Source organism: Artemia franciscana, chromosome 5 (assembly GCF_032884065.1).
Source record: "Artemia franciscana chromosome 5, ASM3288406v1, whole genome shotgun sequence".
NCBI classification, from domain to species: domain Eukaryota; kingdom Metazoa; phylum Arthropoda; class Branchiopoda; order Anostraca; family Artemiidae; genus Artemia; species Artemia franciscana.
The window spans coordinates 35,388,978-35,408,319 of NC_088867.1; the positions used below are offsets into that span (position 1 = coordinate 35,388,978).

The 19,342-nt window shown below is 36.5% G+C and overlaps 1 protein-coding gene across 1 annotated transcript in view; it reads right to left on the reverse strand.

The window, feature by feature from the left end:
- Positions 1 to 19,342, reverse strand: part of LOC136027328 (histone acetyltransferase KAT6A-like) — a 179,556-nt gene that overhangs the window by 126,997 nt on the left and 33,217 nt on the right. The window contains exon 2 of the mRNA XM_065704462.1: positions 12,142 to 13,831. Coding sequence (XP_065560534.1) covers positions 12,142 to 13,795 — 1,654 coding nt within the window. The 5' untranslated portion in view covers positions 13,796 to 13,831. The remainder of the gene's footprint in view (positions 1 to 12,141; positions 13,832 to 19,342) is intronic.

The window sequence follows — 19,342 nt, forward strand, 5'->3', positions numbered from 1 at the left end:
GATTTAAAAGGAAAATCAGAGGCTTAGTGCTGGTGAGAATTTAAAATAAGAGCTCTGAGTCACGATGTCCTTCTAAATATCAAAATTCATTAAAATCCGATCACCCACTCGTATGTTATAAATACCTAATTTTTTTTCTAATTTGTCCTCTCCCTTTAGCCCCCCAGATGGTCGAATCTGGGAAAACGACTTTATCAAGTCAATTTGTGCAGCTCCCTGACACGCCTACCAATTTCCATCGTCCTAGCACATCCAGAAGCACCAAAATCGCCAAATCAATGAACACCTCCCCCCAACTCAACCAAAGAGAGCGAATCCAGTAAGGTTCCGTCAATCACGTATCAAGGACATTTGCTTATTCTATCCACCAAGCTTCATCCCGATTCCTCCACTCCAAGTGTTTTCAAAGATTTCCGCCTCCACCCCCCCAATGTCAAAAGACCTTGTCGGGATTTGAAATAAGAGCTCTGAGACATGAATTCCTTCTAGATATCAAATTTCATTAAGATCCGATCACCTATTCATAAAATAAAAATACCCCAATTTTCTCGTTTTCCAAGAATTCTGGTTTTCCCCTCCAACTACCCCCAATGTCACAGGATCTGGTCGGAATTTAAAATTAGACCTTTAAAGCGCAAGACCCTACTAAATATCAAATTTCATTGAGATCTGGTCACCCTTTCATAAGTTACAAATACCTAAATTTTCAAAATTACCCCCCCCCCCCGCCCCCGACTCCACCAAAGACAGCAGATCCGGTCCGATTATGTCAGTCACGTGTCTTAGATAGGTTTTTATTCTTCCCATCCAGTTTCATCCTGATAAGTATTTTCTGAGTAAGTATTTTCTAAGATTTCCGGTTCCCCTCAGCTGCCCCTCCCAATTACGCTGGATCCAGTTGAGATTTAAAATAAGAGATCTGAGTCACTTCTAAATATGAAGTTTCATTAAGATCCGATCACTCCTTCGTAAGTTAAAAATACGTCATTTTTCTAATTTTTCAGAATTGACCCCCCCCCCCACCCCCAATAGAGCGGATCCGTTCAAATTATGTAAATCACGTATCTAAGACTTCTGCTTATTTTTCTCACCAAGTTTCATCCCGATCCCTCCAATTTAAGCGTTTTCCATAATTTTAGGCTCCCCCACTCCAAACTCCCCCCAATGTCACCAGATCCGGTCAGGACTTAAAATAAGAGCTTTGAGACACGATATCCTTCTAAATATCAAATTTCATTGAGATCCGATCACCCGTTCGTAAGTTAAAGTACCTAATTTTTCTAATTTTTCAGAATTAACCCCCCCCCCAACTACCCTAAAGAGAACGGATCCATTCCGGTTATGTCAAATATATATCTAGGACTTGTGCTTATTTTTCCCAACAAGTTTCATCCCGATCCCTCCACTCTAAGTGTTTTCCAAGTTTTAGGTTTCCCCCTTCAAACTCCCCCCCCAATGTCACCAGATCTGTTCAGGATTTAAAATAAGAGCTCTGAGACACGATAACCTTCTAAATATCAAATTTTTTGAGATCCGATCACCCGTTCGTAAGTTAAAAATACCTCATTTTTTCTATTTTTTCAGAATTAACCCCCCCCCCAACTACCAGAAAGAGAGCGGATCTGTTCCGGTTATGTCAGTCATGTATCTAGGACTTTTGCTTATTTCTACCACCAAGTTTCATCCCGATCCCTCCACTCTAAGTGTTTTCCAAGATTTTAGGTTTCCCCCTTCCATCTCCCCCCCCCTCAATGTCACCAGATCCGGTCGGGATTTAAAATAAGAGCTCTGAGATACGATATCCTTCTAAATATCAAATTTCATTGATATTCGATCACCCGTTCGTAAGTTAAAAATACCTCATTTTTTTGAATTTTTCAGAGTTAACCCCCCCCCCCCCAGCTATACGTTATCCTTCTAAATATCAAATTTCATTGAGATCCGATCACCCGTTCGTAAGTTAACAATACTTCAATTTTTCTATTTCTTCCGAATTAACGGGCCCCCCAGTCCCCCCCCCCCCAGATGGTCAAATCGAGAAAAAAAATATTTCCAATTTAATCTGGTCCGGTCTCTCATACGCCTGCCAAATTTCATCGTCCCAGCTTGCCTGAAAGTGCCTAAAGTAGCAAAACCGGGACCGACAGACCGACAGAATTTGCGATTGCTATGTCACTTGGTTAATACCAAGTGCAATAAAAATAAGAGGCACATTTGTCTAACTGTAAATATATTACTAAAATCAGATATCGATAAAACAATTTTAAAATCAATAATAAAGGAATTAAAGCACAAGAAGTTTCAATTGTAGGAACAGAATTCGACAACTTGGATTTAATTACCCCAAAGCCTAGTTTTGGCTTTGTAATTAAAACAAAAAGTTTTCTTTGAAATGGCTCCAAAAGGAAAAGATTGGGCTTTAACAACGTGTATCTTACGAGAAGCAGAAACTAACTACTAACACTTTTAAGGAAAAAAAAAGGAAAAGGTGGGGGCCAAATGAGGATTCCTCCATTAAAGTTGTTGGAAGGCAGAAAAATCGGTGTCAGCATGAATCACACGCTGCCCAATAACGGCTTCACATAGGATGATATATTTTTTTTTTTTTGGGGGGGGGGCTTATTTTTTGCACTAAAATTTTTTAGTACTTAGTTAAAAATAAATATTTATTCTAATTAAACGGCCTTTGTGATTCAGGGGTCATCCTTAAAGAACTGGAACAAATTTCGAACTTTAGCGTAAAGAGTGAGGTATTGATGAGGGAGCGAACCCCGTCATATAAATAATAATTTCTGTTCTTCTTAAGTTTTAATGTTGCTCCTTGCTTTAAGTTGAAAACACTTGTTTTTTTTATTTTAACTTAACTTTAAAACTGATCGGAGAAAAACCTATATTTGTATTTCCAAGTCTACGCACACCAACAAGTTTTTTCATCCTTTTTTGGGCAGCATGGGATCACCAAGCTTTTGTTTCTAAATTAGGTTCTCCTTGTCCCAGGGATTTATGATTCTAAGTTTCAAACTGATTAAGAACAATAAGTTGTCCCATTTCTATAACCCGCATACCCAGCCACCCGTGTGTGGTCCCCTTGACCTCTTAGGGACAATGATCCCTAAAAGATTCAAGCAAATTGAAAACAAGAGATCTTGACCCATTATTTCATCCCACTTTCTTAGGGGAGCGGTACTCGAGAACTAATATTTTTCCTATACATCAGGGTCAACCTAAACTAGGGACTTTCGGTTCTAACTTCCACTTTGTTAAAAAAAAAAGTTTATTGGAGCTTCAATGGTCACACATTCTAGGCAATCCCTTTTTCTTGGGAGAAATGAAATAAAGATCACTTTGCCCAAGCAATTTAACACAAGTTCCAAGCCGATGAAGAAAAGGACCCATTTTTAGTGGGCTCGTTTGCAGCTGATCAGAGCAATAAAGCTTCTGGGTTTGTTGGGCCCATTTCTAAGGGAACCATACCCCTACCTATATTTCTTGCACTAGATATCTTTGTTCTGGCGACTAAGGACTGCAAACTTCAAATTGATCAGGGAAAAAAAAATGTTGGGCAGCAATTGTTGGGGATGTTCGTACCCCCAAACTAAAATACACCAAGGACTACTTGGCCGGACTTATGGTTCTGAGTTTTAGGTCTTTCAGAAAAAAAGTTAGTTTGCTCATTTATAGACAAATCCGCATTTTTAATCAATGCTATTTTTCTTTCTGGCGAACCGGAATCCCCTTGATCCAGGGACTTTTATATACAAGTTCCAAGTAAATCGAAAAAAAACTCCTGGCCCAAGTTTTTGAGGGGCCCGTGCCCCAATTATAATTTTTTTTTTCTTGAGGGTTTTTTTGGCCCAGGGACATTGATGAGTAACTTTCAAGCTGTTCGTCAAAAAAAAAATTTGTTTCACCCTTTTTCAGTGGAACCAATATTTTCTTTTTCTTTCTTGTGCATTGAGGTTCTCTTGACCCGAAAGCTTTTATGGGGGTACCATACCCCCCCCCAACTATTCTTTTTATAATAGGCTCCCCTTGGCCCATGAACTTAGGTCTATAAGTTTCAAGTCGTTCAGAAAAAGAGTATGTTGACCATTTCCAGGTCCCGTTTTCGGGGGAAACAACATTTTTTTTTCTATTTTTATTAATCTTTCTGCATTTTTTTTAGTTTAAGGACCTAAAGATATAAGTTTCGATTTGGTCTGGAAAAAGTTTTTTACCCCTAGAATGAGCTGCTTTTCTAGAGTCCCGTGTCTTAAAATAATTTTATTTACATCATCTGGAAAACTATACGTTTCCCCGTTCACCTGCGAGTCCAGGGGACTTGTTGGTCATGTGTCAACCCTAAAACACGGTAGTCTGCTCGAGACTCTAAGCAGGCGAGAATGTTAGGCTTAAGTCGCTTGTTCGCCTGTGAGTTCAAGCACATTCAGTCCCCCCCCCCTTGCATACAAGTCCAGTCAACATTGTCCGTATTGAGCCAACCAGAAATCTCGATCACCCCTTTAGTTCTATGACTATCTACCTTAGTTCTGTCCCAAGATGGATGGATAGATAATAGACTATTTATCAACAAAGCGAAAATGACGTCATTTATATACATAGGCTACCTGAAAAAGGCTTATACCAGCTGTGCCTCTCACTCAGACTATCAACTGTCTTGGATGTTTGTAATCTAACCTAACCTTTGTCAAGGGGCTTCCGAGTGCAAGTTTCAAAAGTTTGATGGCCCATTTCAGGGCCTTCTAGCACCCTACAAAATTGCATATTCCTCGTGGCCCAGGGAACGATCCCACAAAATTTTAAGCTAATCTGACACCCAAGCTCAAACATGCACCCTCCCCCCATTTACTATAGACTTATCCGTAAAGAACGGGCAATTAGCCTAACTTACGACTCACGCCCCAGATGTTGTGGAGATCATGTCATCGCTGGAGGCATATTTATTTGACCCTTTGATTATTCTCAGAAAACTCTTCAAAAAAACACTTAACATTTAATTTACTATACAATGAGGTCCCTCCTAGGCTTCTAGGACCACTCCTTCCATACGAAGAGCCCAGGAAATAAAATATATTACATCGAGGGAAGATGGTTCTTTGCTAATTAGGCCGTATGATAGAAATTTATAACTCGAAACATTCATTGTTTGCTATTATTCTCATTCCAAGGCGACAGATAAAAAAATTATAGACTACTAGCATAACTATAAGTGTAGAAAAGGCTACAATGTTATATCCTTTTATGTTTCGTAAGTCTTTTAGGGCTAAGTCTGTTGTTAAATGTCATTTTAAGCAGAAAGTAATCACAAATATTAATGACCATTAATGATTACTTAGTTCTGGAACACTCCTTAAACGGAGAGATAAAAACCTTTACGAAGACAGTGTTGGCTTAATTCAGTAATTTTTTTTAGTGAGGGAGGGGGAACTTAGTCCGTTCAGAGACTACACCTTTTTCAGCATTTTTGTAGGGAAGAAATGTTTTTGGCGCCTGTTAATAATAAAGAACGCGCCCAAGAAGCTAAGTCAGGTTAATCCTAATGAAATATAACTTTCATATAAACTTTATTTTATATAATAATATAATTTGGGCAGTTTATTTGCATATTGGTGGGGGGGGGGTACGGGTCAAGTATTTGAACCGAGTCCCTAACCTAACGTAACCTGATCCCCGTAATATATATATATATATATATATATATATATATATATATATATATATATAAAGCCCAAATTATACAAGTCTAATGCATTCTAATTGCAATGCATTGCTTCATCCATCACTTGTTTTTGTAGCTATGAAACCGGTTTTCTGAAATGTAACCTAAGCGTAATTCTTGAGTGTGTTCTGTATTATCAACAATTAACATGTTTCTTTCTAGATTTTTCCCAAATCTGAACATAATTTTGGAGGAAGATGCTCCAAAAATTCAGAAAACCAAGAATGGCGGTTTCACCCTTCTATCTAAGAAGGGAATATTTTATTTTTCTTAAAAGGATAGTTGCTACATGGTTAAGGATGTGTGTTTCGTGGTTTGATTGTTTTTCCTTCCAGGAGAGCCACTAGCTACTCGCTTCACTAGGTAACTAGTACCTAGGTAGAAGGGTAGTGAACAGTTGGTTAGTAGCTAGTTGCGATCGAAACTTTACTTGGCATGAAACATAGATGAAAGTTTTTGGGATATGTTATATATGAGGGATACATTTGCAGATATTATACCTAGTATCACAAATTATTATCCATAATGAGATTACCCACCAGTTCGATACCAAAATGGAACTAAACTAGGACTATCTAAACTGCCTTTATGAGGCGAATTATTAATATTAGGACCGCCGTGTACATTTTCGGAAGGAACACCTTCACATTACCTCTTTAAAATTTCCGTATCCCACAGGCGTGAATTAATATGTCACCTTCTTTCTTTTAAGTTTTAAATTAATTTTGTCGATTGTAATTTAGCTTGCATTCTGAAGCTATTAGATATTTATGGACGATCTTTTAAGAACTATACCCCCTGTCCCACTAGTTACACCATTGTTGGTAGCAAAGTAGTATCCAGGATTTTGTTCGGGGGAGGGGGTACAAAAAATAAAAACAAATAAAAAATGTGGTTTTATGCATTTTATTACGTCTTCGTGAATTGGAGAAACATTTCGGGGAGGGGGAAGATGTCAAACCCATTGCCTCTGGATACGATCTTGGTTTGTAGTTTTATCTTGGTTTATGTATAAAAAAAAAAAGAAAGAAAAAGATAATCAAGCTACAGCCGAAAAAGATATGAAAAGTGGAATTTCTTTGTTATAATATTTGAACTTGTCATTAAATTAATCCCAAAACATTTTTGTGGTCACTCTAGCAAAAATAATTCTTGGGTTAAATTTGATTAAGATACTATCGATAATTATTATTCCTCGAAGTTGATGAATTCATTATCAGGTACATACTGGTTTCACCCCTGGAAAAAGAGGTCAAAAATTCACAGTTACTTTTTTTATCCATAATTTAAATTCGTGCATTATAGCCTATAGACATCACAATCAGCATCAGTCGGAATCAAAATCCACAAATAATACACAAAACAATTTGTCTAACCCGTAATATTGGATTTAATTTAAACAATTACATTACCCCAGTCTATTTATAGGCATCTTCGCGTCCACGGTGGCCTCACTCGTTAACTTTACTTTTCTTCTTTTCTTTTGTGAAGTGTTTGTTTTGTTTCTTTTACACTCTGGTTTATACTCATAGTTTTCGATGATAGACTTATCTATTTAACTGTGTCGTTTCTTGCTTAGTAATATTTCGTGGTATTTTTTATTCTTCTTTATGTTATAATTCTTCTTTATGTCTTCTTCTTCTTTATTCTTCTTTATGTTATCTTCCCCTTTTTAAATATGATCATTTCTTATTACTAAATGAGTGCTGGGAAAAAAACATGAAAGAATAGTTATGTTTCTGGCATTTAAAAGTGGTGTTAGATGCGGCTCTAAAGCGTTATTACCGTGGGAAATATACTTTCCCAGTGGAAGCTGCCTAGTATAATTGAAGTGCACACAGGGGAAGAAACATCCCTCTTTCTGAGAACTTCAAAGATCATCTGGCAACGGCCTAGAATCCCCATAAGGAATAAAATTGACATATTCGATTTTGCACAAAAGTAATGACACATCATTAGGACTAGCAACCACTTTACAATAATACTACTTGATTACTTAAGCCAGACGATATATTGGCAGTATCTTATAGTATAATTTGACCGTTGGGTCACAAAAATAACAAACTTAGTGTTTTACACGCTATGCAACAAAATTAACTGTTCTATGTCAGAGAATTTCTCTAGAAGCGTTATCGCGCTGCATTCTATAAATATAGCATTATATTTCAGCAGCACATCGATGGGAAATCTTTCAACTTTAAATTCAGACTACATACCGTTGTAATAAACGGAATTACTGTAAAAATAAGGTTACCGAAAGTCATTTTAGATTTTAAGGTACTTGTACCTTATAGCCACCACACTCAAGAAGTGAAGTTAGGTTAATCATAATAAAATATACCAAAATATAGTGAAAATATAATAGTTTAGTAACAAAATTATGGAAACTACAACAATGAATTGCGGAAGGGGGGTCACGCAGACTGTATCATTACTAAATACGTAACCTAAAATAACCTAACCTAACCAAAATACCAACTAAGTATTTAAGTAAAACAAAGCTCAAATAAAGTTTCCAACCGAGCCGGAGCTAATTGTCTGGTATAAAGACCACGAAAGCCGGTTATTGTCTCATGTTCGCGATGCAAATTCTCATATTGTAGTGGCTATAAGATACAAGTACTGATTTTACAAACACTAGGACGGTTTCGTTTCTAACCATACTTATTTACACTAATACAGATAGTTGATAGTTGGAGTTGAAGACAAGCGACAGCCGGAATTATCAAAGTGTACCTAAACACCAAGAGGGAAAAGGGAGCAAAACTCAATAGGAGATTTGTTTTAACACCCCTCCCAGTACAAGAATATTTGCCAAACCAAGCGCATTTACATTTTATTTTTTAACCTCTCTTCCCATAGAAGAAACTCTGTAACACCTCATCTCCCTCTCTCTAAATAGTAAACGCTCTGTAATCTTGCATCCAAGCATGTGAGGTTCAAATGAGTTGATCCACAGGCACAGCTAAACCAGAAGAATAGAAAAGAGAAACATTCATGCAAACAAATTAAAATATTGACAAACACGAGAAACCAAGGTAAACCGTCTAGAATCAAGTCTCTATGGGGACTAATCGTGATTATTTTAAATAGGTAAACCAAACCCGTTAACAGAAGCGTCAATTCACGGAAATGTAGGGGGGACAAAATACATTTTTGCAAAATCTAGTGGACCAATTGTATAGTTAATTCCATATAAAAGAGGCATTTTTCAAAGAAAACACCTCTTTCAAATTTTTTTGAACCCGAAGTTTTTCCCGGGAAACTCCGACAATTTTTAACATGAACCATAGCTTTGGGTAATTTCATACCCAAGACCTTAGGAAGATATCCTCCAATAACCCATCCCCTCCCCTGGCAGCCGGTAGATATGACAAAACATATAACGTAAACCAATATCGATATAGGGAGATTAATGAAGCAGTAGATTATATAGTATCTTTAAAAAATGATTTATAGGGCATTATAAACCCAAACTGAGAATATTAGGCTTCTCCACCAAAATCTAAATTGAAAAAGCAATAACATAAGCTGAAAATAAAGAGACTCGCCTAATTTAGAGGCATGAAAACAACGCTGTTCGGTGAAATAAAATTGGGCAATGGAATGTGAGACATCAAACTATTCAAAAAATAAACAAGGCACAAAGAAATCAGATTGATCCGCTCCACTTCTAAGGTTTCAAAATCAGAGTATTCAAATAATAAAAAGCAAACATTAATAATAGAAATGTATGGTAAAACTATAGTTTAGGTGCTGTTCAGAAGGGAGCATTGATTGCTCCCTTCAGAACAGCAGGTATTTTGGTATTTCAGAACAACAGGTATTTTGATATTCAGAAATATCAAAATACCATTGATATTTGAAATGGTAAAAAGAGTAGTGGCTTACCATTAGGTGCCTCATTTTAAGTTCTTTCCAAATATCATGATAATTTTTCTGACAAGGCATCCCCCCCCCCTGATGGTCGCACATACGTTCCTAAATATATTTCTTTGCTGTTTGTCATATCATCATGTCTTCAGCCAATCTGAGAACCCTTGAAAACCAGTCTGAATACAGTACATATTTTATGCACTAAGCTGCCTGAATCAGCTCCAGGGTGCCACTTTTTTTTCGGGAGATTCATTGGAGTCTATTTATTCTAAATAAACAATATTATCTATCTAATTTTTTATTATATATTTTTTTTCTCCTCTGTAAGTTGGTAACTTGACTTTCTCTTTGACTACGTGACCCGTATGTCTTCCCCTTTTTACAGCCCAAGAAGCCTTTAGGGGAACAGTATAGTGTTTAAATGTATGTCTATTTAATCGTGACATATCTTATTGTTTAAATGTTTAAATTTATTTTTGTATATATCCTAGGGCTACATCTCGGGCCATGAGGGTGGGTGGAGAACTTTGTTGTTTTAACATTTATTTTATATATATATATATATATATATATATATATATATATATATATATATATATATATATATATATATATATATATATATATATATATATATATATATATATATATATATATATGTATATATATATATATATATATATATATATATATATATATATATATATATATATATCCTAAAGCTATATCTCGGACCATCAGGGTGGGTGGAGGTTTGAGTTACTTTGCATAGTCAATAAAAATACCGTAATATATATATTAGGAAAAGTATTAAATAAGGACTCTAAGATCCACTGTTTCTGCTTTATAATGTCTCCTTTAGAAGAGCCGATAAGCTGCTTTTTTACAAAATGCAGATTTGTGCAGATTTTGCTGATTATTTGTGCATATTTTGTAGAATTATTTAGGAATTGGCCATCACCAAGCATCCCCGTCAAATAAAATTCAATCCCTGGGAGGGTACTATCTTAGAATCCACAACACTCAAGAAGTGAAGTTGGGTTATTCTTAATGAAATATACCAATATATGATGAGAATATAATACTTTAATAACAAAATTACGAAAACTACAACAAGGAATAATGCAAAGAAGGCCGCCCAGAAAGCCTTATGTTAAATACCTACCATAACCTAACCAAAATACCAACTCTATATATTAAATATTCAACTAAAATATAACCACGACATAGTTTATTTGGTAAATTTTTCGTTGTTCATTTTATTGACTTACAAATAAAGTGAACATACCACTCGATTCCTTTTTTCAAATTTAACCCCTTGTTGATCTAACCTAACTTTTGGATTGGAACCTCGTGGTATATTTATCTACACCTTCTTCCACCGGCTTTCATATTTTCGGTATTTTATCGAAAACGCATACTTTTATTGTACATTCGGGGTCAAGGAGGAAGAAAATGACATACTATTGTAAAATTTATTTATCTAACTTAATCATGGAAAAAAGTGCTGGGGGAGTAGGCCCGGAAAAAAATTGCTGGGGGAGTAGGCCCTATATAACATTAAAAATGGATTTATAATGAAACAGTAAGTTTGAGACCAATTTTTTAAGCCTTTTTTATACCAAAATACTAGAAATATTTTGGTAATTTTTGAAGAGCTCAAAATCTGCTTAAATGCGAATTTGCGATAGAAGCGATTATTATATTCGTAAAGAGCTTAAAAAAAGGAAGCGAATTGTATGTTCATTTTATTCGTAATTCAATAATATGAACAACAAAAATTTACCGTTTGTTTCAGTGAACCTATGCTAATCGTCTCCGAATACAGAATGGTAAGCCGGTTTTTAGCTGATTCAACTGATCAAACTTCTCGAGTGTGTTATGAATTGTACGGTAGTACCATTTTCCAAATGTAGATTTTGTGCATGTGGAACTCTTTAAGATTAGACCATCGCCAAAATCCCCACCAAATAAAATTCAATCCCTGGGAAAATTTCATGAAGAATAATGGAAAGCATATTCGAGGCAAAAGAGACTAAACTTTCTGAACACATCCGTACCCCTAGGCAGAAACGTTACTTTGAAGAGGACTCATAGGGCCATAGCCACCTTAGACTCAAACTTAATGTAATCCATCTAAAAGGGATTGTTTATAACGATGTAAGACATGGAGTTTTTCTACGTTCTTGACCCCCCTCTCCTCGGTTTATGTGTCCTAATTTATTGGACTTTGAGATGCGTATCAACCACCTATACTATAATTAGTTCGTCGTCACATCTTTTCTTGCATAAATCCTTTATTAAAAACCATCTGTTAGGTTCTCATGAAAAGCCATGCTTCTATGCAGTGTTCCCTCGTGAGAAACAGCGATAAAGGTTGATAACTTTTGATAAGAATAAATAAAAAATGTTTAAGGTGAAAATTGGAATTTTAAAAGTTAAAATATAAATTCCTAGAAGTTTCAAAGGAAAAAGACAGATTAGAAATGAGAGATCTTCCAGAGAACAGGAACTTAGAGTAGTTTTTAAGAGACGAAATCTATTACCTTTCATTTCGAGCTGAGGCGCTTCCGGTTGACGTAGTTTCCGCCGTCTCATCATGAACACACCTTTCTTCTTTTTCTTCCTGAGAATAACATCATCACCAACAACGACAGGAAACATGGTAATATAATGATTAAAATCTATTGGATCCGAATCTTCATCAACCATGCATGTGACTTTGGCGCGCGCATTTAAACTAGCAACACGCTTTCGTCGAAAGCGTGATCTTAGTTTTAGGACTTTTTTACCCACTTTTACGCTTTTCTTTGGTTTTTGGGAAGAATCTGAATTCTCTGACTCGGATTTCTTTTTGTTCGTAAGCTTACTATTTTTGGACTTCTCATCACTCTCAGATTCACAAGATTCGTGCTTATTTGTTTTGTTGGACTTCTTTTTCATTTGCTTCTTCAGAGATTTTTCACAGTCCGTATCTGAAGATGGACAATCCCTAAGTGACTGTACACCGTTTTGCTTTTTCTTTCTTACGAATTTACGAGGTTTTCCAGTTGATTCATTTTTAGTAATACTCCATTTTTTCCCTTGTCGCTTTTTCACGACCTTCTTTCCCTTTTCGTTTTCCGTATCTGAATCTTCTTTATGAGCATTCTTTTTGATATTCTTCTCCGCTTCACTTTCATCAGAAACCTTTCTATCTTTTTCAGTCTCGTCTCCACTGTTTGTTTCATCTTTGGAAAATTTCACTTTTTTATTAGTCTTTCCGCTTACATTTTGATATTCTTTTTCCTCTGGTTCACTCTCTTTCTCCTCATGACGTTTATTATCAAGGATTTTTTTCTTGCGCCCTACTTTTTTCTTTATTTCAGTCTTAATTTGTTTTTCAGTTGCATCATCCAATTTGGTTTCCTCCAATATACTAGAAGGATTTTTAGCACTTGACTCCTTTTCATTATCTTTATTCTTAGGGGGTCTACCAACCTTTCTCTTTTTTATTTCTGGAGGATTTTGTTCACTTTCATCACTTGTTCGCTTTTTCATTCTATTTCGGATCGTAGATTCGAGTAGCTTCTTAATACCCTGTTTTGACTGAAGTGGAGCATTTGACACCCTTTGAGGCGATTTTGATTTCTTCTCTGCATCAAGCACTTTCAAGTCAACCTCTGTACTATTTTCTGTAGCCTTTTTAGATTTCACTTTACCACTTTTCAAATTTACATCAACTGATTTCTTCACAGTTTCATCACTCTTAGCCACAACCTTATCTTCCTTTTTATTCACTTTCGGATTTTTGTCATCCTTTTTCACTATTTCCATTTTCTTATCTTCAATTTTATTCGGCATTTTCGCACATTTTAAATCCTTAGTTTCATCCTTTGATACTTTCGATGCGTCCCCTTCAACGGTTTGTTTTGAACTGATCACATTCTTTGGCTCCGGATATTGCTTCGGCCTGCGGGAGGCGACCTGCGACAAAGGCTCCGACTCAGAATCCTCCTCATCATCCTTTCTTGTTGGGATCTTTGAAGATTTATCAGGCGATCGATTCTTTCCTAAATCATAGCGTTCAATTGCCACTGAGAGACTTTTCGAGCCCAAATCCTTGTGTGAACTATCGACAAGTTTGTTTAATTTTTTGCTCTTTTTCGGATCAGGAGATCGACGTCTCCCAGAGCGATTGATTGCTAAATCTTCTTTCATAATTAAGAATAATTATGACATCTTTCCTTCTTAGATCTGGAATAAAAAGTGACAGGATGAATATTTTTAGCTAGACTAACTCGATAGTTATTTCGGCGGGCAAAAATCAAGGCGTTAGTGCAAAATATCAAGGCCCCCCCAAGGGGGAAGGGTGGATTTGAACGCAGTTGGAAAGAAAATGGATGAGAAAAAAAACTTTCCACTTATTTAAGGGTAAAACAATCCTAAGTATGGTCTTTTGAATAACATAAGAGAATATTTTGTTTGAAAACGGCTATCATATTTTACTTCAAATAAAATAGGTAGAAATTTAAATCAACGAATAAAAGATTGAATACAATCAAGCAATGAATGCAAAATAGCTTGTCCAATGAAACCAAAAGAACGCATCACAATACAACAGAAAATTTGGCAAACCAAGTGAGTGTAGAGGAAGGGTCTGAAGAGGGAGGGAAGGGACCGCCCCCCTCGTAAGCCCCGGAAAGTGATGGATAACGAGCGGTAGGTATGAGGGTATGGTATGAGTATGTATGAGTAGGTACCTTAGGAGAGGTAGAACGAGGAGAGCGAGATCTAAAGGGAGTTCTAAATATCAGGTACAATGGACTGGAAGCGGGGGTTGATTTTCTGGCTTTTTAACTGGAAAGACGCCTGGTTTTAAGGAGGAAAGAATATTGAAGGTTTTAAGGAGGAAAGGTTTTAAAGAGGAAAGATAATTATAGCATATTGTGTATATTTGATTTTTAAGAGGCTAAACGAGGAATCTTTGTAAAATAATTTTCAAATTGTGATTTTGTTGGTTGGTAGGAAGAACGGTTGGAGTAATAGTGGTAGGAAAGAATGGCTGGTTGGGGGAAAGGGGTAATGGGTGGTTGGAAGGTTGGGCTGCTAGGGAGAGGATAGGGCTGTTTAGAGGTATATGTTTTTTAAAGTGATGATGTGAAGGAGTTTGGTATGTTTTTGCTTTTTAGCAATTTTTATATGTTGTTTGTTGGCGGGTTTAAAAAATGTTATTTTCTCTACTGCACTCCAGCAAAACGTAGCTTTATCCATTAGTGTAGTAGATGTAAAATGTAACGAGTTAAAACTATCTTTATTTATAAACTCAATATTAGTATCGGGGCCATACATATCCAGTAAAACTCACTGGACACGATGTTAATCGTGGCAAACTTGGGAAAATACAAGCAATTACTAGGTTTCTGCGTTTTAGGGTGGAAAGGCACGCACATATAGGAAGGCAAGAACAAGCAGTTATCCTCATTACAGCTAATAGTTCAAGAACGTTTCTGGATGGATGTAATTTTATTGCTAAGCTCAATAAAACGACGATGACGTTTTATACGACGGGGATGGACCGAACCTCCCCCCGTAAAATAAAGATGGGGAAACATGAAGGATTTGGGCTACTGGATACCAGAATTTACTCAGGGGTTTCATTACCGAAGTAGTGCTGATGCCTTAACAATTTCAAAATGATCCATAGGCACTACTACTTCTTTCCATTATAGATCTAAGTTGAACGTCGATTCCCTCAGAGCAAGGAGCAGGAGCATGTTACGTCATAGCGAATGTTTTCTAAGAGACGCAGGTGTTCATTGGGTAATAGGGGGGGGGCTTACTTTGGTTGTTACGTAATAGAGTCTAAAAAACCTTCAGGCTCCCCGCCAAATAAGAATTTCTTTGGATGATTAAAATCCTAGGAGGGCTAAGAAAAAACCTACGAGACCCTGCCAAATCAGGCTTTCCTCGGATGTTACGTCATGGGGTTTACTTGTTAGATAATAGGGTTTCGATTGCTCGAAAACCTTCAGGAGCCCTCACGATCAAGATTTTCTTGCTTGTTACGATTAAAAACCCACGAGGGCCAGGGAAAAACCTTTAGGGCCCATTAGTGGGGAACCTTCAAGACTTCAGAGACTAGCGAGCAATTCCACCAGGTCCCTTAGCAACAAATTTCAACGGGGGCCCCTAGCAGCCGATCTCAATGGGGCCCTAGCATCTAATTCCATTGGGAACCTAGTATCCAACTCCACCGGGCCCCCTAACATAACCATCGGGACCCTAGGATCCAATTTCACTTAGGGACCCTAGCATCCAATTTAACCGGCCCCTAATCTAACCACCGGGGCCCTAGCATTCAATTTGATCGGGACCCCAACCTAACCGCTGGGGGGGCTAGCAACCAATTTTACCGACAACACGTTTTTCAAGAAGTTTCAATATTTCTTTGGTTATGTAATAGGGGAATGTTTACCTAGGTTAAGGATGATGCATTCTAGCGTGACTTGTTTCTTCAGGCTCCGTGGGGAATCCCTGCTTGTAACAGTGCAGGGCGGCGAACATGAGGGGTGTTACGCAATGACGATACACACATAGGTGCTACATAATACTTAAGAGATTTTTTTCTTTAGATGCGTTTTCTCAGGGAACCTTTACATTCCAAAGATTTTACGGCCGAAGTCGGATTCGAAAGGGGTTTTTCCTCAATGGAACTGTTCTATTATTAAAACAAACCATTATATTATTATTATCATTCGGGAATCACTTTCTAGTGGAAAAATCTTTGAAAAGTCCATGGTTAGCGTTTTTCCCAACCATTATTTCCGAGCCGTGTAACAATCCAGCAAAGCTAATGATTTTTGCTACATTAGATGCACATGCATGCTGTCTTCAATTAATGTTCTAACGTGACCTAGACAGGTTAAGTTATACAGCAGATGTTACGTAGCATTGGCGTTCGTCTTTTCATGAGGTAAATGATTACGTATTGTAATTTTATCCGGAAACAAGAAATCTAAAGGACACAGACTTTTGTGCATACAAATCTTATTAATAAAAAACGAAATAAAATTATGGAATCACAGAAAAAGCAGTTGAAGCATAACAAAAGAAAAAGCAAAACGTAAAGAAAAGCTTATAAGGGATAAAATATAAGTAAAAAGAACTATGAATTAAAGTTATAGTTAAAAATGGCAGCATGACTGAATAGGTTGGGTTACTTTAAGCCAACCACTTTTAAGTTAGGTTCAAAATGCCTAGGTTAACGTGGCCAATCATGTTAACTTAGCCTAAATGAATTTATATTTCTTGTCAATTCGTTCTCGGGTCTGACATGACTTGTATATTTTGGTCTTGATTTTTAGATGTTGCTCTTGTTTTCTTTGGGTTGGTCTTGGTTTTTTACGGTTTGGTCTGGATTTCTATGTACTGGTCATGATTTCTAAGGATTGTTCTGGATTTCCACATACTGATCTCTTAATTTTTAAAGATTGGTCTTGATGTATATGGTTTGGTCTGGATTTCTAGGGTTTCCCCTGATTTTAATGAGTTTGTGTGGATTTCTATGCATTGCTTATGATTTGCAAGAATTCATCCGGATTTGTAAGTGTTGGTTATGATTTCCAGGGAGTTGTTCTGGATTTCTACATATTGATTTCTTGATTTCTGGGGGTAGTCTTGATTTCTATGGTTTGGTCTGGATTTCTTTGCATTGGTCTTTTTTATTTCTATGGTTTGGTCTGAATTTATATAACAGATCGCTTGATTTTTGTGAGTTTACCTGGATTTCTATGATTTTGTCATAATTTCTACGGGGCTGCTCTAGAATTCTCCATATTGATCACTTGATTTCTTCGGTTTTTTTTTTTTATTTTTAGGGACTGACCTATATTTCTTCAGTTTGGTCTTGATTTTTATGGATTCATCTGGATTTTTAGGGTCTGGTCATGACTTGTATGTATTGGTCTTGATTTCTAAGGATTGTTCTAGATTTTTACATGTTGATCTCTCGAATTTTGAGACTTTGTCTGGATTTCTATGCATTGGTTATAATTCCTGTGGGGTTTCTCTAAATTTCTACATATTGACCTCGCGAATTCTTCAGGTAGGTTTTGTTTTTTAGAGGCTGACCTTGATTTCTTTAGTTGGGTTTTGACTTTTATTAATTCGTTGGGACGTCTATGTATTAGACACGATTTTTAGAAGTTGGTCATAATTTCTACAGTTTTGTCTTCGTTTTATGGTTTGGACTTGATTTCTACGCGTTAGTCTCGATTTCTACAGCTGTGTCTTGATTCCTATGTATTGGTATTGATTTTTAAGGAATATTCTGGATTTCTGGATTTCTATGAGCTGGTCATTATTTCTATGGGCTTGCTCTGGGTTTCTACATTTTGATCAATTGGTTGATTTTTAAAGGTTGGCCTTGATTTCTTCGGTTTGGTCTTGATTTTATAAATTCGTCTAGATTTCTATGGCCTGGTCACAATTTCCATGTATTGATCTTGATTTTTAGATGTTGCCCTTAATTTCTTCGCATTGGATTTGACTTTAGAGGTTGCCCTTGATTTCTAGAGTTTGGTTTTGGTTTTTACGGTTTTGTCCGTGTTTTTATGGACTGGTTATGATTTCTACAGCTTGATCTTTTTATGCACTGATTTTATTTTTAAGGATTGTTCTGGATTTCTATATATTGATCTCTTGATTACTTCGGATTGGTCTGGATGTCTATGGTTTAGTCTGAATTTCTACGGCTGAACCCTAATTTTTATGAACTCACGTGGATTTTTATGTATTGGTTACGATTTCTACGTATTGGTCTTGATCATAGAGGTTAACCTCAATTTCTAGTTTGGTCATGATTTCTATAAGTTTGCCTGGATTTCTAGGGATTGGTCTTGATCTCTATGGTTTGGTCTGGGGTTTTTCTTGTTCTGGTAATAGAGAAAAGGCATATTTAAGAAAATGTTTTAAATTCTGCCTTGTGTCAGCCATTTAGTGTCGTAGGCAGGGAATCGCCATGGAACATCGCAATCTAACAATGAAATGACAATTTTCCACTGTTCAAATAAAAACAATGGTCACTTTTTTGTTTATATATGTATTTTTGAGGAAAAATTTGAAAAATACTTAGATGTGAAAATGTGTGCCAGAGGGTGTCATGGGGCTTGTAGATTGTGCCAAGCTTGTCTCAATTGCCAGGAGTCATCAGAAGACACCCTAATGGAATTTTTTTCAAGTTTAAACGATCGCTAGTGTAAACAGATATTTTTGCAGAAAAAATATCCAAAAATATCATGTGTGATAATGGCTGCTACAGGGTGCCGTCTGTTAGCTACTGAGTGTCACAGGCTGGAAAATGCCATGGAATATCGCAATCTAGCAATGAAATGGCAAGTTTTCATTGTTTAAATAAAACAATGGTCATTTTTTAGTTTATAAATTTATTTTTGAGGGAAAAAGGCTTAAGAAAAAAACCCTTAGATTTGATAGTGTGCCCCTAGAAGGTGTCATCGGGGCTGGTACATTGTGCCACGCTAGTCTCAATTGCTAGGAGTCATCAGAAGAAACGCTAATGGGTCTTTTTTCATGTCATATGTGCGATATTGCCTGCTAGAGGGTGTAGTGGCTCAGCCATTCAGTGTCACAAGCTGGGAATTGCTTGGACTGACATGTTCTAAAGCTTAAAGTTAAGGTAGGAGGTGTTAAAAGAATTTTTCGTCTCTCCTAAAAAGTTATCTAGATAGAAAGGAATAGTAAACAGTT